The sequence below is a fragment of the Amblyomma americanum genome, chromosome 11 (genome assembly GCF_052857255.1).
Source record: "Amblyomma americanum isolate KBUSLIRL-KWMA chromosome 11, ASM5285725v1, whole genome shotgun sequence".
Classification (NCBI taxonomy): Eukaryota; Metazoa; Arthropoda; class Arachnida; order Ixodida; family Ixodidae; genus Amblyomma; species Amblyomma americanum.
Window position 1 is genome coordinate 14,665,057 of NC_135507.1, and position 23,663 is coordinate 14,688,719.

At 48.8% G+C, this 23,663-nt stretch overlaps 1 protein-coding gene across 2 annotated transcripts in view; it reads right to left on the reverse strand.

Annotated features, from left to right (window-relative positions):
- Positions 1-15,546: 15,546 nt before the first annotated feature.
- The window catches only part of LOC144109914 (serine protease 33-like), a 29,426-nt gene continuing 21,309 nt past the window's right edge, over positions 15,547-23,663 (reverse strand). Inside the window, exons 8-9 of one of the 2 annotated variants that reach the window (XM_077642681.1) lie at positions 22,002-22,144; positions 15,547-19,245 (exon numbers count right to left, since the gene is read on the reverse strand). In XM_077642681.1, coding sequence (XP_077498807.1) covers positions 19,087-19,245; positions 22,002-22,144 — 302 coding nt within the window. In that variant the 3' untranslated portion in view covers positions 15,547-19,086. The remainder of the gene's footprint in view (positions 19,246-22,001; positions 22,145-23,663) is intronic. The other variant, XM_077642680.1, reaches the window with a different exon arrangement.

Consider the following 23,663-nt stretch of genomic DNA (forward strand, 5'->3'; position numbering starts at 1 on the left):
GTGTTCAGTATATAGGTTGTAAGCATGAGCTTTTCGGCTTCTCTACGGCTCAACATATTAGAAGCTTTATTTCGTTTCATGAAATTAATTGCAATATTCACAAATTCACAACCTCCAGTCTTCGGGGCAGTGAGTTAGTGCGGGGTAGCTGGGAGCGCGGTTGTAACTTCGCTTTTTAAAATCAAGCTTTTTGCCCCTCTGATAGTTATTTTTCTTTTATTTTCGCCTTCGGGTTTTTGATATTTTTCTAAATTTCTGCTCGACATGTGTTCTGTCCCATCTACAGGGATTTCGTTTCAGGATTAGCGGCTCAGGTGATGGCAACGTTGTTTGTCGCAGCGCAGAACTCGGCCGCGTGGCCAATTGAAGATAGGCTGGGCTGGATCGCATTTTCCAATTCCGCTCTTCTAATCTGTTCACGAGTGCCACGCTACAGCGGGAATAAGTTTCGCATTCTCCGATAAATCCAAGCCTCATTCATGAAAAACGGTCAGGCTGACAAAAACCAAAGCATGACCGCGGGGCTGCGTGCTTTACGTGATAAAGAAGAGCTCGCAGTGCATGGAGGAAACCGCGTGCATTCAGTATAGCCTCCGTAACGCATTATTATATAGGTTTGTAGACCTGCATTTCTACTCAACGCAGTATTGAAGACGTAGAAGAAGCATGACGCACGTGGATGTGGCACAGACCTCTGATGCACTTAGGCAGACCGCGGAACACCTTGTGCGCCATGTGTATGTTAAAAACCGCAGTGCACTTGGGCGGCATGCGGAACATGTAGGGAATGTGTATGTTTCGGAACTGATGGCAGCATGCAGCACACTTGCGGCGCATGGATGCGGCACAACTTCGGTGCACTTGGCCGGCATGCGGAACACCTTCTATGGTTTGATGCAGTTTGGCGGCATGCGGCACACCTTCTGCAGCAGGGGTATGCATAGCGCAACTCTGATGGCTCTTAGCGTCAGCGGCACAGCTGTGATGAACTCGATCATAGGCGGTATGAGGCGCAACTTGGGAACCCGACTTTGCGTAGATCACCGCAATCCTTCGCAGAAACATGTGACAAACTTCTCGGGGAACTGAAAGAATGCTGCTGAAAACCAATCAAAAGTTGAAGTAAAGAATAAGATTCTCGCGGACTTCTGGAGAAGCGGCTGAGATTTTTCACAAAATGGACGCCACTTGTTTAAGTGCATGCATTACACTTATTTGTTTAGGGCATGAAGGGTAGTGAATATTATGCAACGTTTACTGACCCTGCGCAAAGACTACTGACAAAGCTGAGGGAGATTTTGTGGTGTCATAAACGTCAGGGAGAGCAGGAAAAGACAGGGCGCAGCGCCATGAAATTACAGTATTGGAGGGCCAGGGCTGAGGTCGCCAACTGTACGCGCACATGAGGTCATGCCCACTTCCCCTCACCGCCATTGGCAAGCACTGCGATTGATCAGGGTCAGTTGTGTTAGTTTATACTCGTTAATCAGGCATGAGCAGTGTTCAGCTCGACAGCGTTTATAAAATTTTAAATTTGGATGGTCCCATGGGCACAGTTCTTCCTCTATTAGTTTTATCTATGCTCTCTGCTACGTGCCCCTTCGAGTACAAAAACATGTAACAACGTGTAATGATATATGTATATTTAGTTAAATACATCCACAGCGGAATGCGCATTAAAATCAGTTACAAAATATTTCATAATAAAGCACGAGGCTTTGAAGCAATTTTAGTGGTGGTAGCAGAAATCTGATAAAGACAAAGAAACCATCCTGATGGTTGTTCAAAGTGATTCTACTTTTACAGAGTTCTTGAAAAGCTGAGTGGGAGCACAGTGAGTACCATCTGACTGTGACTAGCACTTAGGCTGATTAAGTAATGCGTTTCTTAAAAATTCTGTGCAAGACAAATGGGAATTTTAATGTACGGAAGGCCATACGAGGTATGTAATAAATCTCAGCGAAATTCGTTCACTGTGGCTCCGAAAGCTACGGCTGGAACAACATTGCAACAAAAAAAAAAAGTGGAAATGGGTGCAGGCCTCCTAGATGGTGGAGGCGAGTGGTGCGAGAAGGCGGTGGGATCCTCTCATGGACTTGCGGGGGTGGAGATGGTAGAGGTTTTCTGGAAGCTCGAGGTCAGGACCGATGACGTCGACCAGGGTCGACAACGCACCCTCTCACTACAACAGCGTTTGGTCACTGTGATGTAGTGGTTGGCCACCACCTCCTATATAAATAAAGTAAAATAAATAAGCTTAAGAAGTTTGTAAGGAATCAGATTTGCGCACCTAATTCTGTACCGCCACCGAGCTATTTTAAGCTTCCCTTAGAATCTATTCTGTTGTCTTAAACAATCACTTTGTATAGGTTCTCATTACACGCGTAATGAGAACCTTTCCTCTTTATAATTTGTAATCCTTACCAACTTCTTACAAACTTCTGAAGTTTGTAAGTTTGTAAGGGCGCAGCGGTCAGATCTCGGGCAGGACCGGGCTAACGGAGATCAGTGAGGGAGACCTTTCTTCTGCAATGGACATTGCCAGGGATGATGGCGGGGGTAGATATGATGGTGTAATAATATTTCGGTTAACACAACAGCATCCTTAGTCGTCTCTTCCACTTTCGTTCTCTCCGCGTTTTCTTAAGTAGCGCAATGATGCAAGGATCAATACAAAAAGAACTAGCTCAAACTGAAACACTGTCAGCACATATCACCACGGCGATTCAACTCCTTTGTTTCCAAATGCGCACAAAGCGCAGACAAAAACGCAGGCAATGCTCATGCACACCCTTTCGTACACACATACGCTCAAACGCGCTCTTCCTCGCTCCAAGTACCGGGCACGCAAGCAGCACGCGCCAGCATGACCAGCGAAGGCACGGAACCGATTGCCAGCACTCGAAGACCCCCCAGCGAGCCCTCCAGCGACGGCCCGCCAGCGGGCGTGACGCCTTAATTGCCCAGCAGAAGAGCTGGGCGGCCGCCGGCGTTCGCTTGGGTGCCGCCGCCGCTCGGGATGGATGCGAGGGGGCGCCACTGCCACGTGCCTCTGCTTGAGCGCCGCCTGTCAAGAGAACGCTCTCTTCGCTGCTGTTCCGGTGCTTGAAGACGCACTTCGCCGTGGGCAGTCGCCGCCGTGCCATGGGCTTAGATGTGCAGCCCGCCTTTTCAGCCGCCTGGCCGCCTGCTTTTTTGTGTCGCTGTCGCAGAAACTGTGTCTTTCACTTATATTGACCTGATGAAGACGCCTACGTCAATATGAAGGCTATCACTTTAGGCTTAACCTTGTTGGATATAAGACTCTTCCGTAGTTCATATTAACGCGACAGCATTAAAGACTCCATTCACCAAAAAATCCGGTGTCGGCGTAGCGGGCGAAAGGTCACGAGCATGGCTCTCACAGGTGATCCCCAGAGAGCACCCTAGGAGGCAGGTGGACCTATGTCACAGGATCTTGCGGCATGATCACGACCTGCCCACCGGATAGTGAGGAAACTGCCCACCGTGGCAGGTGGCGGTTAAATTAACCATTGATCGCTAGGGAACAGCAACCTGGGTGCACAAGGCCCACCGGTGGCAGCACCTGTCATTCCATGGTAGTGGCACATCACTTAACCACTGCACCAGGATTGGTTTGAAGGCTCCGAGGGATCTATGAACGTAGAGTAGAGAATGACCAACTCTGGGCAAAGGCTGGTGCTGTGAAGAGGACTAGTGTGAGACCATTCATTTCCAACATTGGGCCAATTACCTGTGTTGCTTAGGGTATATTTGCTGCATCTGCGGGCATATGCACTGGGAGCCAAGTGGGTCTACAAATCATCTTGGTGTGTATATAAACCTATGGACCTCCTGCATGTTTGTAAACAAACGAGGTGGCGCTGCAGTCGCTAGCGAGCTCGTGGTAGGCAAAAGGTCGGGGAGTGGCGTCGCGGATAGGTGTTGAGCGCGGCTTTTCAAGGCTTGTAGGCGCGTTTCCAGTTTCTTTGAATCATAGCAATGATCGATGCTTCCAACTTAGTAATTTATTGAAGTACACGAGCTCGCGTTGGCCACGTGCGGCCTATAAAGAGAAATAGTTTGCCACTGTATTGTATATAATGGTTAGTAGTAAACATGTAGAAAGCGTTCCTGCCGTTTATTTATGCGCTAGGCATTGAATAAAACAAGTTTTGACACTATGCACTAGCCGGAATGATTTTACTTCGGGACAATAGTGAGGGGAAGTGCTGGCCTTGTTTCGTCGGAGCAGACATACGCTCATCGTCTGCTGACATAGGTACGTGTCGCGCTGTGCGAAAAGTGGGGACAGCGTCGTGTCCCTGATCTCCTGTCTCGCTTAGCACTGTTTTTAGCCGCATGACCACGCACCAGCCAGGCCGATTTGTCCTCTTGTTAAGCTGGTCGATTTGGTGAAAATTTTTGATTTCTAGAATTATTTTCTTTCCTAGCCCTGAAGTCTAGTTTCGTGACGAAAAATTATAGCAAAATATTGAATACAAATTTATAAATTACGCTTTTTAGAAGTGTGGTCGTAAAAAAATTGTGAGGTAATTTCTTTGATTTCAGTGCCGCATTTCTTTGACCAAAGCGAAAGCGAAGATGCCATAAACGAGGGAATAAACTTTAAGGTTCGTTTTGTGACCTCTAACATTTTCTGCGACTGGATCACTCACCTTCGTAATTCGCATGAAAATAAAATGATTCCATTTGTCGCAAACTATTCCTGAGACGTTGAGGAGCGTAATAAATCTCTCGATTTTTTCCCCTACACGTGCAGTACTGTGTTATTTCTTGTAAGAAACGTTTTCATGTAACTATGCATGCATAAGTACTGATCATATAGAAAAAGAACTAATCGCGTCATCGTACAGCACAGGGCTTTATGTACATGCTGGCATAAGAAAAAACTGCGCACTATCTATACTCAATTATTTGAGACCTTGGGGGGACTTGGCGACGGTGTTAATTATAATTACCCAGAACTGCACCAGGTATAGCTATAAATAAAAGGAATGACTGAAACTAGCGTAAGAATTTCATATTTGCGCCAAGTTTAGTTACATATCGCATGCATGAATAACGAAAACACTTTTCATTGCCGCGTCCCCTCTCAATCTCGCCACGTGTCTGTTAGTAGCACGCCTGCGGCTGCTTCTTAATTTCCAAACAAGCTTCGCGATCATGTACTATCTCATGAAACATGACACATGCATGATGCAATGAAAAAGCATATGGCGTTTAGCACACTTAAGGTACGCTATTCTAAGCACACCAACGCGACCGCGCAAGATTGACACATCTTACCAGACTTCTTACTACTCGAATGAAATAATTACGTCGTCATATCAAGAAACAGTTTCAAGTAAATATTAAATGTCATAAAACGCGCCATTAAAACATGGTGTGCTATTAACAAAAAAACGCATTCCTTGGGGGCGAGTGAACCTGTCGGCGCCCCGTGCACTCCGGCTCAAGGTGATAAGTACGTGTGCAGCTGCATGTCTTTTTTTTTCCTTGAGCAATTATCAGCCTACTATACTGAAGTTCAGGTGAATGAACGCAGTAATTTGCATGCTATTAAGTGCATTGAGTGGCAGTGCCTATCGACTCCCAGACTTCGCGCTTTACTACCGTGGCCCAATGCCTGTTAGCCAGTTTCCGAGTGCGGCATTTATGCGCGAGAAACCTATCGAGGCTAATTTAATATTTTTTATGCTACTACGCGGATCCAGCAGTGACGCAGCTGGTCAATATATGCTGCTTCTGCAGTGCAGAGGCTTCAAGCAGCCGCCGGTAACTGCGGCAGCTGCGGTAGGCACGGGCAAGCGGAACCTGTTTTGCCTACCATGCGAAAGTCGCTGCTAACATCAGCGCCACCGCATCTTCGTGACGTCGCGGGGTGAAGGAGGTCCATAATCCTGATATGTCATGCACATCTGTCTGTACATCTGCACATGACTTCATGTCTCGTGTGCGATATGGGTGTTATGTAGTGCGTCCCTGGGCATTATGGCAGGGACTGAAGTCTGAGTATTGAATTATTGATTACTTCAGAATTACGTGTGACAAGCTCAGTTCTTTATTCTGTTTCCCAGTTTTCGGTTCGGTTTGGTTTGGTTTACGAGGTTTTAATGTCCCAAAGCGACTCAGGCCATGAGGGACGCCGTAGTGAACGGCTCCGGAAATTTCGACCACTTGGGATTCTTTAACGAGCACTGACATCGCACAGTACACGGGGCTCTAGAATTTCGCCTCCATCGAAATTCGACCGCCGCGGCTGGGATCGAACCCGCGTCTTTAGGGCCGGCAGCCGGGCGCCATAACCACTCAGCCACCGCGGCGGCCGTTTCCCAGTTTTTCTTCTGGCGTAAATATTCGGGAGTAATTGCTTAACTTTAGTTTCAAAATAACAAGAACATTCGCACTTCCCAGAAAATTTGTTCCCTTTCGTATTGCCCACAGGTGTACATTATGCATGGAGACTTTTTGCGGAAGGACTACACTGAGACCCGCTTTCTCCTTTTGGGGGTCGCGATAAGAATTTATCTAGTTCGTCTTTCGGGTCATTCCAATCTGTTGGTACGCATTCTTAACGTTACGAATTCAAGAGTAGCCGGCTGTCAAATTGAATGCCAGCATCTCCTGAAATCACAGCTGGAAGAGAAAAGGTAGAGCACGAGACAAAAGACGTCACTGTTTCAGTAACTTCCAGGCTTTACTCATATCTAAAAAATTCCATCTTTTCCTAGTCTATTCAACCTGCATCCGAGAACAAACCTATTACCGCAATCACGCACGCGATCTCAACGCCCACTGAAACCAATGTCCATGCAGTATTCAATAGCTGTTCCCCATAGCGTCGCTACCACACGACAAATTTCGATGGTGATAAAAATATGTATGCGATTCGATAGATGGCGCTAGACAAAGCTAACTATATAATTTACACTCAGCAAAATGATCATGGTGTGAATCATAAAAAAACCACGAAAAGGTCATATTGAAGTAATATTCATACCAAATTTCACGAAAAGAGCTGTAATCAACAGTACCCAACAATCTGTCGATGACAGGAAACACTTCGTGTTCAAGAAGTATGGTTCTCTTACTTAATAGCGGCGAAGCTGCCACAGATCAATGAATTGCACTGTTCTGTGAAAATCTGCAGTTAGTGTTAGTTCATTTCGAGATTCTTTAATTATCGTCGCAATACACGCAAAAAGGCTCACACAGGTAAAGCGCGGGGACGCGGCCCACAGAGAAAAAAATGATTTTGTGCTTGCATCTGGCTGACTGGTGGAATTGTAATTTCGATTAGGGAATAAAATTCATTTGCAGTATTGTGCACGTACCCGCCGCGATGGCTCAGTGGTTATGGCGCTCGACTACTGATCCGGAGCTCCCGGGTTCGAACCCGCCCGCGGCGGCTGCGTTTTTATGTAGGAAAAACGAAAAGGCGCCCCTATGCTGTGCGATGTCAGTGCACGTTAAAGATCCCCAGGTGGTCGAAATTATGCCGGAGCCCTCCACTACGGCACTTCTTTCTTCCTTTCTTCTTTCACCCCTTCCTTTATCCCTTCCCTTACGGCGCGGTTCAGGTGTCCAACGATGTACGAGCCAGATACTGCGCCATTTCCTTTCCACAAAACCAATTATTATTGGTAGTAGTAGTATTATTAGTATTATTGTGCACGATAAGTGCCGCTTATATATAACATTCGGCAGGCGAGAATTAGTTGTTTGTTCAGAGGTTTTATATCCTTATATTGAGCGTTGAGATTCGCACGCTCCTTCGCGGACCATAACAGAGTACTCCCCTCGAACTTAGCGACAAATGAAAATCGGGGTGTGTCACTGGCCGAGACCGCGATTGAAGTGTGTGGCCACTTATTGAATGGGCGTTAACGTTGTCCCTGTGAGAAATGGGTACAAGGCAGTCATCCGCCTCCGGTTTCGAATGTTTGTGCTCCAAGAGGCAATGCTGTTGATTGTTTCGTTATTTTTGGTGCTACTTTCATCATTACTGCATCCTACATCACACATTCGCCCATTGATGCCCCGAAGCAATAAATCTCGTTAGAAAAACCTTCCTAAATAACATCCCGTACAACAAAAAGCCTAATTGCATTGACAGTTAAGATACAAGTGGGTTTGTTAGAGCTGTGTTAGTGTATATCTGTGGTTCATTGAAGCCACAGTGACAGCGGGGTCACCATGGCGTTCGGGTAATTCGGAAGAGAGCACGAGTTGACTTCAGCTACTGTGGCTGCATTTCGATGAAGGCGTTGTGAAAAAATGCTGTACTGACCCTCCAATGCACGTTTAAAATAATCCGAGCTGAAATTTTGATTCCGACTGAGAAAGTGCCTCCTAGCCTACAGTGTTTCTTTAGCACCTCAATACCCATTTTATCATAACTATATTCATTTGAAGGGCATTGTTTTTTTTTGTTTACGTGAATGCCCTTCCTTCATGAATTGCTTTTGGGGGCGTAGGTAATGCAGCTCACGTCTGAACCCTAAGGGGTACACCCGCTGTACTCGGAGTGTGCTGTCCGGAGAAGGCCAGGTCTCTATAGAATGCTGCTCTCGTTCGCAGCACAAGGGGGTTTCGGCGGACGCACCCTTGGGCATTACGCCCGGGGCGCCCTTCCACATTAAGAGCTTGCGTCACGGCCCGAGAAAAAAAAAAAGACACGCATCAAAATAAATGGGACTGCCACACCAGACGAGCGAAGCATACATGCTAACTAATCGCCGGTGCTCAACTAAATGGCATCCCTTTCCTCCGCGCACAATTCGCCGCCAAGGCTACGAAAAAGAAAGGGGTAAAGCGCCTGCGCTCTTTCTTGCCGGCAGCCACGCACACAGAGGGGTAACTCATCAGAGGGCGCAGCCGATCGGCCGCTCAGTAGAAAGAGACCGCGCGCGCTTCCACGGTGCGTACGAGACTTGGGAGCGGCAGCGTGGAAGCAGTTCGAACGCTACAGACTGCCGCGCGCGCGCGCGCCGCGGCAGGTATATAGGATCGGCAAGGTGGATTGAAAGAGCGGGGGGAAGAAGTTTGGCGGGAGAGCGCTCGGCCAGAAGTGGGAGGAGGTGACGGTGGTCTTGCCGCTTCCGGTCGTGTCTCCCGGCACGTGAGCAAGTAGCGGCGAGCAAGGTACGGCATCGCGCACGGCCGCAGATGGAACGAGCGACGGAGGGAATACGCTGCAAGCAAGAAAGATGGCTGGCAGCTTGAGGTAAAGAGAGGGGAGGGCGAGGAGGAGGGGAAGGACTTGGAAGACTACGTCCCACGCGACGAGCGGGGCCAGAGGTCGAGAGTCGTCGAACCTGCTGGCCGCCGCCGCCGCCGCAAACTGTTGCCTTTGCCTTTCCACATCTCCTCCGACGTGGTGGCTTCGTCGTCGGCGCGGCTTCGGCGAGGGGGCTCAATGGAGGCCCACCGCCGCATGAATGAAAGATGCCGGCACGCACGCGGTCTCCTTGCGCCAGCAGCAACCGCCGTTGCGGCTCTTCTTCCTCCTCCTCCTCCTCTTCCCGGTCGGGGAAGACAGCAAAACTGATAGGCGAAGGCGAACGTAGTATACACAGGTGCGCATCCGGTGGGTTGCTCGCCGCTTTGGCGGCCGGGCTTCGAGAAGTCCACGGAAGGAAGAGTGCGCAGTTCCTCCCCGTCCCTCCAGGCGCACACGTCTTACGTAGATGCTGGGCACGGCAGCAGGAGCGGTTATTCTTTTTTGTCTTTACCTTTCATTGGTCTTCCCTCCCCCTTCCCCGCTTTCTTGGTGGCCGACTGGTCGCCCTCAGCTGTAACGACGAGTGGCTTACGCGCGCAGGCTCGCCGTCCTGGCAGCAAGCAGGTACCGACCTTTGCTGGAAGACGGCGCCAAGAGGAGCATTCATTAAGCCCGTAGAGAAGGGGAGCTGCAGCCACCGCTGTTGAGCTTGAATGTCCCGCAGTCATTTAACTGCTTTCTGCACCAACGGTGCGACCTTGGCTAATAGTTTTGAGGGTTCTTAATTGATACCTTACGGGATAATGAATTACCGGAGTCACCGTTTGATGGGTTTGATCGGTGTCTCTTGCGCCTTCCTTTCGGCGATGCTTTTTTAACAAACAAGGAAATGGCTACAGACCAGCTCGTTTACTCCAAGAACTTGACTAAAATGTGTGAGATGACACCCAGAGACCCGTGTTCTCTTCAACAAGAGCAGCTTTCACCTTGATGGCGTGACGCATTGAACTTCGTTTATCACGTGATGTACGAGGCCCAATTTCATGATACGTAGTAGCGCTGAAGTTAGCGTTAGCGTACGGACAATTTAAATAACAGTGAACAAAAACAAACACTGGGGTCTTTACAAAGGACGGAAACAGAAACGCTAGCGCTGGCTTACAGATGCCAACTACTTACATTTTCATGAGATGGCTCCAGTGCAACATGTCTATTACAGAATCACCGCGGGATGTGACGGTGGTACTAATGCATCTGTTGAGATTTCTGTCTCCACTTCCACCGGCATATCTGAAGTACATATATATCTGGCCGACTCACTTGCCGAGAAAGCCTACCAAATGCCCGTGAGCCGTTATCCTTAATACGGAGAAAGTACGCAAGAGGATGCCTTTCCCAAGCAAAATATAAAAATATGAATCAAAATTGGCGAGATTGGACTGTAAAACTTAATTAGTCCAACAGATGTAGGAAGGGTTGTAGTCTTTCCACCTAGACGACAGCCAGGAGTCCATGGCTTCGGTCAGTCGGACGGTCTTCAGTTGAATCTCCTGATCGGAGCTGAGGAGTAAGGCCTCTCATTGGCGAGAAAACAAATAGGTAACCAATACTGCCACCAGCTTATACCCGATTGATTAAATTACCTATCATTTTTCCTTGTCCCGCCTTTCAACATAGAATATCCTTTGGGGCACAACCTCAATACTGCTTCGACCTATATCGGACAAGGAAAAGGTCTCTCATTTCTCTGAATTCAACAAAATTCTATTCAACACCATATATCCAGGAATGTATACTCGGGGAAAGCAAATAAACCAGCTCCGTTAACTAAACAGTTAGAGGGAAAAAAAGTTTTTCAGAGGTAGGCTACATAATTCTAAGAACAACTGACACACAAGAACCCATATACCAAAACAAGATAACCGAAGAGCAAGAAAGTCAGAGAGACGACCAAAACAACGCGTTGAAATATACAAGAATCTCACAACACCTGTACCCCTCGATCATAGAACTCTAGAGCCCCAAATTCTGGTTAGAAACGTGAACAGTAGAATCCAGCAGTGATATCACAATGAAGTACCAACAATGCTTACTGAAGATCAAGAAAGAAACTTTGTCACAAAGAGCGAATGCATGTCTTTCCTCTTTGTCAGATCTCGGTGTCCATGGAATTGGGACACCGCAAACTTGTTTCCAGCTGGGCTGCACACCTCCAATGCTTCCAAATTTGAGTTCCCATCAGACACTGGGCGCCGTTGTCACACTGACTTAATTGGGTAGTGTGTCCTTAACTTGCATACATTTGCTCCGCTGGGTAACAGAAAGCGGGCTTTCGCTTTACGTGAGGTGCATGAATTTCTACGTTATCTTAAATCGGCTGTTAATTTGCTTCTGCAGTTTGTTGTGTGTTCAGAGTTACTACTGGCTGGTCGTCCAACAATCTGGGAACATGATAGACGAACAAGGGAATTTTATTCGGCGACCCAGGGCCGTGTCCTGAAATTGAGTGGACGGTTTTGTAGGACTTGAGTTCAGGGCGATAAGGAGGTCGCCCGAAATAAGAATGATGGGGGTCATTAATAACGGCCGCAGCTCTGAGTAGGGTTAACATGTGCACATGTGCAGCTTTTCTGGGAATAAGGCGCGAGTTGCTGGAGGTGGTGGCGGAGGAAGTAGCATGGCGATTGAATGGTGCGTGGGCGCCAGTACCGACACAGTGATGGCATCGCCAGAATCGGCGGAGATGAATGAGTGTTTATATTGCTTGAAGTGACTCCTTGCTCCTGGAAGCCATAAATCATGCATGAACTAGCAATCGAGAGAAAGCTGCGATATGTCTTGTGCGTACTCGCTGAAGGCACAGGCGAGTTCCTTTCAGTATTTCCCAGCATCCCACACACACGCACACACCTATTTCAGGTCTTTCCACGGTTGTCAGCAGATGCTGGAGGAGTCAGAGCACATAGTCGCATCCTGGGAAAAAGTTACGCGAGACATAATCATATAGACTTAAGGCTTGACCTAAGCTTCTAGCAAGGCAATAGAGGATCTCTCGATGGCTATTTCTAATGAAAATAACTTAAGTGACTAAATTTTGATGACCTCACAGACAGCTGTGTCTGTAAATTTTTCTGCGGCAACTTCCTTCGCGGTCATCGTTGGCGTGGGTTGCCATAGCCAAATATGGTCATGTTAACCAGTTCACCAATAAGGATGCTATGCAGGATGCCCTGCATAATCATGTGGGCACAAGAGTGGGCGTTCAATGTGGGTGGGCAAAGCTGGGGGAAGGGGGGGGGGGGGGAAGGGGGGCGTCCCATCACTTCTCCAACGAGAGGCGATATGTCTGGAAGTTTCTTATTTCTTTTCCTGTACTTTCCCTCTACCTTTGTCTTTGTGAGCTTTGAGAAGAAATTCTGCGCTTTAAAAAAACTGTGAGACGGCGTCACAGGAGTGATGGGTATAGTAGTACAGAAGACGGCTCCGCCAAAACACTTAATCTGTGGAACTATGCCATGCGCATGCGTCTCGTCGAGACGACCGACTGGCGGCGAAACGAAGAAAGTACCAAGAGAAAGCGAGACAGCAAACAAGTGGCGTACCACTGCCACCGCGGCTGCAGCAGGAACAGCTAGACCCAAACCGGTAGTGCCGCAGTACGGGAGGGAGGAGGAGAGGGGTGGCCAGAGCGGTGGCGCTCCCTTTCGGGGCCCACAACAGGTGCGGTCGTTGCGTGGCGGTGGAGCTCTCTGCCTGGCGCTGTTCCGATCGCTGACACCGCGTCAGCGATAATGAAAAGGTTGACCGCGCATCGCGTGCGCTCCGGAGTGAGGTGAGCAGGGTAGAGGAGGGGGGGGGGGCGCTTTTTCATCCTCTACTCTGAGTGGGAGGGAGGGCTGCTAAGGCCAAAGGGTTTTTTTTCCCTGTTGGATGTGATGGTGGATGCGTACTTCCTTTCCACCCTCTCCTGTTATTCTTTGTACCCTTTGTTTTTCGCGGAATGACGGGCGCGTATCCGAAGGCGGAACGCGTTCTCCGAGTTAAGTGCAGCACTGGCCTTGGAAAGTACGGCAGGGCAGGCAGTCTCGGTGCACGGACGCGTGCTTCTCCGGGACTGGGGAGTTCTTACGCTGTAGCCACCATTGTCGGAGGGGAGCACATGAAATGATGAGCCTGAACCGAATGAAACATTGCGGTACGTTCCGTTGCGCCTTGAATGTGCGCCTCTTAAAGCGGGATGAAGAAAAGGCGTGGTGGAAACGGCAACATAACTGCTTTCTTTTGACACACCCCTACAATGCGTACAATAATAACAGAGGGATGTTTCTGTAAGTATTCATCTTCTCTTTCTCACATAAGCTTTCCATATTTTCTTTCATTGTTGAGTTAACAATGCCTGAAGAGCCGAGAGGAAAAAATTCGCGGTGGTTTGGGTCTGGTTAAACCTGGAGTGACGCGATAGCTACAGCTGGCCGAGTGGAATTTGGTCACGTGACCAACCACGTGATTAGCCACGGCACCGCGCCGACGGCAGCTGCTCCGCACCACGTGACAGCGTGGCGGCGCAGCCACGCTGTCACGTGGTTGGTCACGTGGCGCGGAGCAGCTGCCGGCGCCGCCACGCTGAAGCCTCGAAATGCTACCGTAATGTAGCTATCGCTACAATATCAAACCGCAGCGCTGCAGGTTATTGCAGCTAAAGTGTTGTAGAAAACTTTCGAGTCGACTCTGTGATTCATAGTCTGGACAGAGACAAATGCATTCATCGCATAAGTTACAAATTTCCTTTTTTTTTCGTGAAAGGGTAATTTATCCGCTGGATTTTATCCCGAGTGCAGGTGCTCGAAAGGCATCAGGATGCGATACTGCGGTACATAGGACTGCATGTACCAATCCTTAAGTACCTTTAACGGTAGATCAGACTTTTATTCTCACAAACCTAACATTGAAATAATTAAAAAGAACTGCCACATGTTCGCAGCCGCAATGGTACACAAGTAACACAGATCTGTCGGACAGGTATATATATGGCTGCTTGCTTTCTTTTTGACAAGCCTGCACAGCTCCGTCTGTAGTTTCCAGGGCAGTTTTGTGCAAGAAAGCAGCACTGATTTCTCCGTGTTTAATAGAAGGATTCCAGCGTTTTTCCTGCGGCTACCGTATACATCTTTCTTTGCGAAAGCCTGTTGGGATTCTCAGAATTGACAGCTGTGCTGGTCTCCATTTGTGATCTATACACCATTCGTCGTAGAAGCCAGGCTAAAATCTGAAAACTGCGCGTAAAATATGGTACCCTCTTTCACACAGTCACATGCTAACGAAGATGGATCACACAACCACATGGCAACGAAGGTAGACTTTTGGGCAGGTCTATATTCTATAAGTATACGTTGGAGCACAAAAGGGACATCGGAGGGACGTTGCTGGATGTATAATCTACGTCTGCCCGCGGTGTCCATTTGGCGCTATGGGCTATACATATGTATGACAACGATTATGAGGAAGGGGGAGAAGTACTCTCTGTAAGAGCGACTTGAATACCTTGAGCTCAGCCAAGCGACTACGTTCAGGTTCAAGTTAATCGCATTTTCCTCCTCCTTATACAGTCTTTGAATTCAGTGAGCTCTGCTGGCTCCCCAGACCGCGGTGGCGCTTAACTCCTTCAAGGCCAGCCGTGATTCTTAACTTCAGAGCCTACTGCACGGTACTGTAGACATCGAGTCCTCGTCGTCTCCTGTCGTCATCAACCAGGCGGTGAAAAAAAAATGAAAACAAGGCATGGCATAAGGCCCGAAGCGAGACCCCCTCCCTTGCCAGCCAGCGAGGCACGCGGCTAGGCGCATCCAGTCTGTGACAATCGGCGTCAGCAGCGCCGGCGTGCCGCCTGGCGGCGGCCACGCGAGCGTCGGCGGTCGGTCGCGTGCCGACCGTCCTGCCGCTCTGCGGCGGCGGACGCCGTTGTCCCCCTCGTCGGCGCTCGGACCAAGCTCGTGCCTCTGCCGCCGTTGGCGAAGGGCGTTAAACGCTTTCCGGGAGTGGCGGCGCGTGCTGGAGGCGGCGGCGGCCGCCACGCGACCACCGACAGCGCCCCACGGGTGTGTTTGCTTTTTTTTGTCCGGAGAATAGAGCGAGGGAAGCGGAGTGGGTGTGCGACGGACGTCTATCTGTCCGTTGGCGCGTGCGCAGCCGCAGGTTTGTCGCGTGTGTACAGGAAGCCCATAGCTGGGAGGCGACTGCCCGGCCGAGATATCAATTTGACCGGAGAGCAATTTAATGCTCATCATCACAGGACAGAGAGCGAGAGGAAGCAGATGTTTATTTCTCTTCCTCTTTCAGAGCGATGGCGGTACAAGGAACTTTTTCGCGAGTATGGACAGCGTGGGCCTCGCAGTGGACTATAGTAGTAACAGTAGTAGTGGTAGTAGTAGTGCAGCAGCGGTGTAAGTAACAGAGAACAGGCAGGAAACTGTGGGCTTTTGGTAGCTCTGGTATATTGGATTCATTGTTCCGAAGCTGCGCGTTGAGGAACACAGCACTGGAGAGCTCGTATTAATTTCCAACACCTGGGGTTAATTCGCATACACTGGCACCGCTCAGAACACGGCCATCATTTACACTTGCTCTGCGTCGAAACACGGCTGCGGCATCCCGGGATTAAGCCCTCGAACTTTTGGCCCGCCGGAAGGACGCGGTAGCAACTGAACCGCCGTGGAGAGCCTGTTGCCGAAATGATGGTGCGCCATATCAGGCCAATAGTGCTCCGAGCCGAATGATCAGAATCTACTGCGAACAACTCTACTCATTCAACTGCGTACACTCAACACTGTTCGTTGAAAAGGAAAGGAAACTGGTGGTCCAAAGTCTACGCATTTTAAAACACCCTGCTTGGCTCATGTTGGGCCTAGCGTGGCCCAAACAGGCTGGCGTATGCTTTCTGAGGAGTCATGAAACCTGTGTGTTTTGTGCTCAAAGCTCCTCTGCTCTGGCTTAATGTCCCGTCGCTGCAGTAGGCACGAAAAGCTTCCACTGCAGTTTTTTTAAGCACGAATCGTACCTTGAGTTTGTGGACGGATTAATGTCCCGGCGCTGCTGTAGCCACGAAAAACTTCCATTTCAGTTTTTTTTTTTCAAAGCAGGAATCCGTCCACAAGTTTGTGAACAGAGGTGTAGCGGACCATCCAGCATTCGTGCAGCACTAGAAAGCTATACGGATGAGCTCTCGACAACATGGGTTCAAAGAAACGGTACTGTTCTTCCTAGTGTTTATAAAATGAAGTCATTCCTCTGAACTTAGGAATGGGAAGAAACAACTCATTATTTCCCAAATGACAAGGTTTTATTAAAAAAAATATTTTTCCACTGACGGTATCTCTTAAGCATTGAAGCGTACCCCTTTTTCCACCCGCTTGGGCCATGGGAGCGAATCGGCCGCCGAGGATTAATAGCGTCATGCCTCATATAATGATATCAAGCTTTACGACGTCATGCTTAGCTGGCGCTTCAGGTTTGAATCCATCTTTCGATATAACACGAGCTACATTATTGGGATATAAAGCTGACTTTGGCGGACTTACACTGAAGGGGAGAAATTGACCACTGAAGCGTTGAAGGCGGTAAATTATGGAAGAGAGATACAGGAGGACTGCGTACCTATGAGGATGGGCGTACGTGTTTAAAGCCCACGCAGTAAAGAGGCGAAACTCCAATGTGTATGCAACAATCCGATGAAACCAATTCACTAAAAAACCGAGCTTGGAAACCGAGTTCTTTTTTCTATTTTGACATGTGCATTACGTAACCCAATCACAGAACGCTATGAGAGATTTGATTACCTGGAAAGGAAACATGAAGAAAAAAACTGCACAATGTCGCATAAACTTTGCGTTTAGGAAGCATTATCACAGAGTGATTCAGTGAAGCTGAAACACACGCTGCTATGACTGACGTAGGCTAAAACGACCGAGCCACAATCTACTAAATAAGGTGTTTTTGTCTACGGGCAGGATTTTCAGAGGATCACAAAATGAAGATAAAGAAGCCAGTAAAAATGTGTCGGCTACTTTTTCTGAAGGTTAGTCACGCTAGGGAATTGCTGTCTAGGTAACAAGCGTGCATGTGGAGTATACGCGTATCAGCAGGCTTGGGGAAGCTTAACGCTCAGTCACGCAGCAGTGGCCACTACACTCTTATCGGTGAATTCCCTATCTCAGCACGTCATGTTGGAACGTTGCCCCTCGACAATCTCGTTCGTCGCTCAGTCGTTTCAGGCGTTGGCGACAGTTTTGCTTGGCAATGAAAGGAAGGCTACAGGGGCGGAACAGCCGTAACTGTGTCACTGAGCCAAAGAGTTCGTCAGCACGAAGGTATGCTTGGTTGGGGTTACAGGTGCGTTATTTGCTGCCCTATAGGGGATACTGCACAGCTCCCGGGACAAGGGATTGGGAATAAGATTGGGAGAGAGGGTTGGGCATTGGCTAGAAGCACTTGGGGCAAGGGTGAAGGCCGGAAGGCTTTGAAGGGCCTGAAGTCGCTGTTTGTTGGGAGTACAGTATTTGGGTTTCTGTTTCGGCAGGGAGTCCCAGGTTGCGGTATGTATTAAAGAGCGCGATTCTCTGTGTCGTAAGTGGGGCAGGCCATAAGCTGGTGTCTAATCGTTTCTGTGTAACCACAGGATGAGCAGTTAGGAGAAGCGGCGAGGCCTCTGGAGTACCTACTGAACTCCGTCCAGCAGCAGCCGATCCTTAGTCACAAAAGAAGTGAGCGTTCATGTCTGGTGAGACCATGTTTCGGGAGCAGCTTAAATGGAATGCCAGTGGAAATTCTAGTGTCTGGATGGTATTTGGTGAGGGTTCTTCGTATGATGTGGCGGGAGTAGTCACAGGGAGATACGTAAGGTGATGTGGGGGGGGGGGGGGGGGTTCTTCCTTATGGGCTGCCTTTGCTAAGGTGTACAGTTCTTCATTCCCCGGGATGCCCAAATGTGATGGTATCCAGTGAAGAGAGGGTCCCCACACTTGCAGAGGCTGGAGTAAGGCCACTATCCCTCCTTCTCCTCCAACGAGACCTACACGTAATTGATCGTCTGCACCATGCCCCAGGGCCCTCCTCTCAAGGCTCAGATCCAAACCATGTCCTCAAGAGCAGGGAAGCTATGCACAACATACGATGGGATCAGTGCTCGTCCCATCTGCCCCAGATCAGTTCTCCCTCCACCACCTACTCGGCCTTCCCTAACCATTTCCACACAACTTGAAGGGGTAAAAAAAAGGCATTCTCCTACCGCCCATATCAAGCAGACAACCTATGCCATCCTTGAGGAGAAACTTAAAGACAAACTCCTTATCTTCACACATAACTCTGCTCTCCCAACTTCCGGGAAAGCCACGAAGGTGTGCCTGTCCGAGTGTCGTGCTGCTCTCTCAGCGGTAACTTCTCTCAATCACTGGTGCAGTTGGCGCCCTCTATGGAAGCTTCTTGTAACTAGGTCTGCCTAGCAAATTGCTTGTCATAATAAAAAAAAAACTTATTTTCTTAGCTCTGAACGTTGAAAGTTGGCAGGTGTGTTAAAAATAGGCCTCAAATAACAAATGTATGAAATATACTATGTTTTAAAAGAAAACTAATTACTGCAAGCGGGGACTATTTTCTGCTACGTAGCCACAGAGGGTGCATATCTGCTCCGTAGCTTCCGCTCCATTGCCAGAAAAGTTGTCGTGTAGTATAGAATGTGGCCGTTCCCCAAGCTAAGATGCATGGCTGCACCATGTCCTTCCGCAAAAGGACCTCTTCGGAGCCTTTGCAGCACAGCGCGTGTTCAGTCAGCCTTGTTATCGGCGCAGTCACAGTCCAGCCTGCTCGTTGATCCAGGTCAGGTAGGGAGCGACGGCTGTGTAGATGCCGGGCTGGCGTGGCTTGGCGCATCCGACGCCGGTGGAAACGATGCCCACCAATATCCACTGGCTTCCGTTCCTCGTCACGAGGGGGCCGCCACTGTCACCCTGAGGTAAAGGACAAGTAACAGTGCGCAAGCCCGAGTTGGTTTGGCAAACATTGGTGCGGTCAAAGCCGCTGTAGCAAACCCTAGAATGTTTCCGAAGTAATATAACAGTTATAACAACAATAATACCTTTATTTTCCATTACGAAGTGCGTAAATTCGCTGATATGCAGACAGATGACTGCTTTTCTCAATGCTATAGGCGCACCAACAGGCCACGAAGAAAATGCCCTTTCTTGCAGGCAATAGCCTGTAAGCAGCCCTGTTACCATCGTTGAAAGTACATCACAGCATGTTTTGATGCAGTTCGGGAGTTATAAGGTTCTCTGCTCCAATCTGCTGGGCACTGCGGCTCTAACACTCTTAGGCATTTTGCAGTACCGTGACATGTGCTCCTGTATATGTGGTGATTGAATTTAAAATGATGACCTTGTGTAAGGCGATCGCCTGTGAACGCATGTATCAAATATAGGCGAAAGCCTGCGTATGGCACTACATACCGCATCTGCACGGAAAGCTGTCGAAATCACGTGAATGCGTGCCAACTCCTGACTGCAGATCATAAGCACTCTGCCCTTCCGGCATAGCCCCATGCACGGCTCAAAATTTGTGGCCCCTAGATTGCAAGTTTGGTCTGCGCAGTAAAATGGAGTTTGTTGCGCACTTTAATGACTCTTGAGATGCCACTACGCGCGCTTGGTCCCCCGCCGTCACTGAAAGCAGAATACGTCAATAGAATAAAGATATTTAACGCTGGAATATTCAATTCAGAGTAATTAAGGAACCTGCGGTTGCTATGGCGACGCGTCGAAACTGTGTCGAATAGAAGTCAGAATAAGGCAGCATTGAACGCTAGGGCGGAGGTGCGTGCAGTGTAGAGGGGGGTTTCGGTGGCTGCAGCTGTGAGACGCGACCCACGGTAGAACATGCAGTACACATGCGTTGCGTGCACAACATAGTCGAACCTCGTTATAACGAAACGGTTTATAACGAAGGAATGAAGATTCCCCTTTTAAGCTCGGTCAACACGAACTATAACGATACTCCAGCTTTTTAACGAAGTAACAATCGGGCCCCTTCAACTTTGTTGTAACCAGGTTCAACTGTACACTTAAGTTCAGGCTGATTACTCAGAAATGTGAAGGCTAGCGAGCGAGCCTCCGGATCATTTCGAACGCGCATCTGTTTGATGGTCCCGAAGTCGAAGTGCTGAGGATGAGGTTTCCTTTTAGTTGTTAAAGGTTGTGGCAACAAAGCGACGGATAACGTGGCCGTAATATGGGGTTTCAGTGCCCGAACGCTGCTAGACTTGATTGCCCTTCTTTTGCCCTTCTATGCACTTAACATGTCTTGTGTCGCGACAGCAACCTCTATTCGGTCACAGGAAACCCGTTGTGTCTTTTGAGACAATGGTGCATTATGTCGGTAGGATTATGTCACGGATGCACAGCTGAACTTCGTTATAATGTAGTCGAATGGGCCCCGCGGTTTTCGTTATAGCCGTTGCTTCGTTGTAACGGCACACAACCTTGGTTGCAATTGTTGCATGCCAGCGGCCGCACCTTCCACTGTGTATAACGACGGCAACATAGCCGGTGTTTAGTGTGCCATCAATACGCACTATAAAAGTTTTCAACACGTGCGACGAGCGCCCACCAGGTGGACGAATATACGTACACCAATCAATTAGCCTTGCAAACGCACGCCTATGTCCTCCGCAGCATAGATGGGGTTCAGAGCCACGCAACGAGGTTTGGAGCAGTAATGTCGCAGAGGACAGGCAAAGGCCTGTTAAGATTATTCAGCCCTGTTTTCTAGGTATTCAAGCAGATAGGGCCGCTGTAAAAGGGGACTCGCGAGTGCGGTTTCTTCGACAGTGCATGTTTGAGTTAGCTTCGTCGCACCGCTTGTTAGCGCGAGGGCCATACCACTTCTCTGCAGGACAGAAATGCCATGCGAAAAATGCCAGACCTAAGGCTTTGATGAAGTATGCCTATTAGTTAACGGGATTTATTTTACACTTCCATTTTCCGCCGCTTGACCCTGTGCAACCAGTAGGACCTCGATACCTTCAGGAACACCAAGCACACTGCCAAACGTGTTTAACCCCGCGACTATGCTGCGAAAACGGAGACTATACTTCACATATAGCCAGAGAAGCACATCGTGTTTGCGTGGGCCATGTGCAGTGAGGATGTTGGAGAACGGGAGAATTGCAGTTTGCCACATTGAATCGGTACTGAAGTGTTCGGCACCAAAGACATTGAATCGGTACTAAGTGTTAGGCACCATTACATTGAGTTGCTCAGAGCGAAATGTCTAGTGGGGTTCTATGGAGGCACGTTATCTCACCGTGGGACAATGTTGATTCGTAATAACAAAATATCAAGTACATGGCCTTATGTAGCAGCTGGTCAGAGGAATGGCTACCCCTTCATTATATACATAGTATTGTTATAAAGAGTTTCGTCATAGCGAGGTTCGGCTGTACTAGCGGCACATGTTCAGACCGCAGTCTCATTGTGCGCATTACAGCCAGAAAACTGCACTCGACAGAAGTATTAAAAAGCTCGGCTTTTCCGCACATTGGTAGATGTTTACCTGGATAGCAATGACTGAGGCCCATCTCAACCGTCTCGATAGGTTAAGCCTAAAGTTAGCACCTTCACATTCGCCCTGACTGCACTGTGGCCTGCCGATGATGACGCTGCCGAAAAATCCTGCCTTCAACACACGGCAATAGTGGCGAATGTCTTACTGAACAGGCGTCCCTGGCTCCGCGCTCGTAGCCGGCGCAGAGCTGCATCTGCCCGATCTCGCGGTCCGTGAACCAAGTCTGGCACTGCTTGCGGTCCACGACTGGCAGCGCCACCTCGCGGAGAAAATGGCGGCTCTGGGTCCCTGCGTATCGTGTTCAAACCACGTTACAGAGTATTCTGACTGTAAAGCGCAGAGAGCAGATGCTTTTTTAAAAAAGACAAGGCGCCACAAGTACGCGCACAAAAACACAAGTATAGACGAAGAACAGGCGAGGAGACGAAGGACAGGCGCACTGTCTTTTTCAAAAACGCAAAACCAACTGGCCCTGACCCTCATCTCCTCGTCTTTATGTGCGTGTACTTGTAGCGCCATGTCTTTTTTCAAAAATGCAAAACCAACTAGCCCTGTCCCTCGTCTCCTCGTCATGTTCGTGTACTTGTAGCGCCATGTCTTTTTCAAAAACGCAAAACCAACTAGCCCAGTCCCTCGCCTCCTCGACTTTATTTGCGTGTACTTGTAGCGCCATGTCTTTTTCAAAAACGCAAAACCAACTAGCCCTGTCCCTCGCCTCCTGGTCTTTATGTGCGTGTACTTGTAGCGCCATGTCTTTTTCAAAAACACAAAACCAACTAGCCCTGACCCTCGTCTTCTCGTCTTAATGCGCGCGTACTTGTAGCGTCATGACTTTTTCAAAAACGCAAAACCAACTAGCCCTGACCTCTTCTTTATGTGCGTGTACTTGTAGCGTCATGTCTTTTTCAAAAACACAAAAGCAACTAGCCCTGTCCCTCGTCTCCTCGTCTTAATGCGCGCGTACTTGTAGCGCCATGCCTTTTTCAATAACGCAAAATCAACTAGCTCTGTCTCTCGTCTCCTCGTCTTAATGCGCGCGTACTTGTAGCGTCATGCCTTTTTCAAAAACGCAAAATCAACTAGCTCTGTCTCTCGTCTCCTCGTCTTTATTTGCGTGTACTTGTAGCGCCATGTCTTTTTCAAAAACACAAAAGCAACTAGCCCGGTCCCTCGTCTTAATGCGCGCGTACTTGTAGCGCCATGCCTTTTTCAATAACGCAAATTCAACTAGCTCTGTCTCTCGTCTCCTCGTCTTAATGCGCGCGTACTTGTAGCGCCATGCCTTTTTCAAAAACGCAAAATCAACTAGCTCTGTCTCTCGTCTCCTCGTCTTTATTTGCGTGTACTTGTAGCGCCATGTCTTTTTCAAAAACACAAAACCAACTAGCCCTGTCCCTCGTCTCCTCGTCTTAATGCGCGCGTACTTGTAGCGCCATGCCTTTTTCAAAAACGCAAAGTCAGCTAGCTCTGTCTCTCGTCTCCTCGTCTTTATTTGCGCGTACTTGTAGCGTCATGTCTTTTTCAAAAACACAAAACCAACTAGCCCTGACCCTCGTCTCCTCGTCTTTATGTGCGTGAACTTGTAGCGCCATGTGTTTTTCAAAAACACAAAACCAACTAGCCCTGTCCCTCGTCTCCTCGTCTTAATGCGCGCGTACTTGTAGCGCCATGCCTTTTTCAAAAACACAAAACCAACTTGCCCTGTCCCTCGTCTCCTCGTCTTAATGCGGGCGTACTTGTAGCGCCATGTCTTTTTCAAAAACGCAAAATCGACTAGCTCTGTCTCTCGTCTCCTCGTCTTTATTTG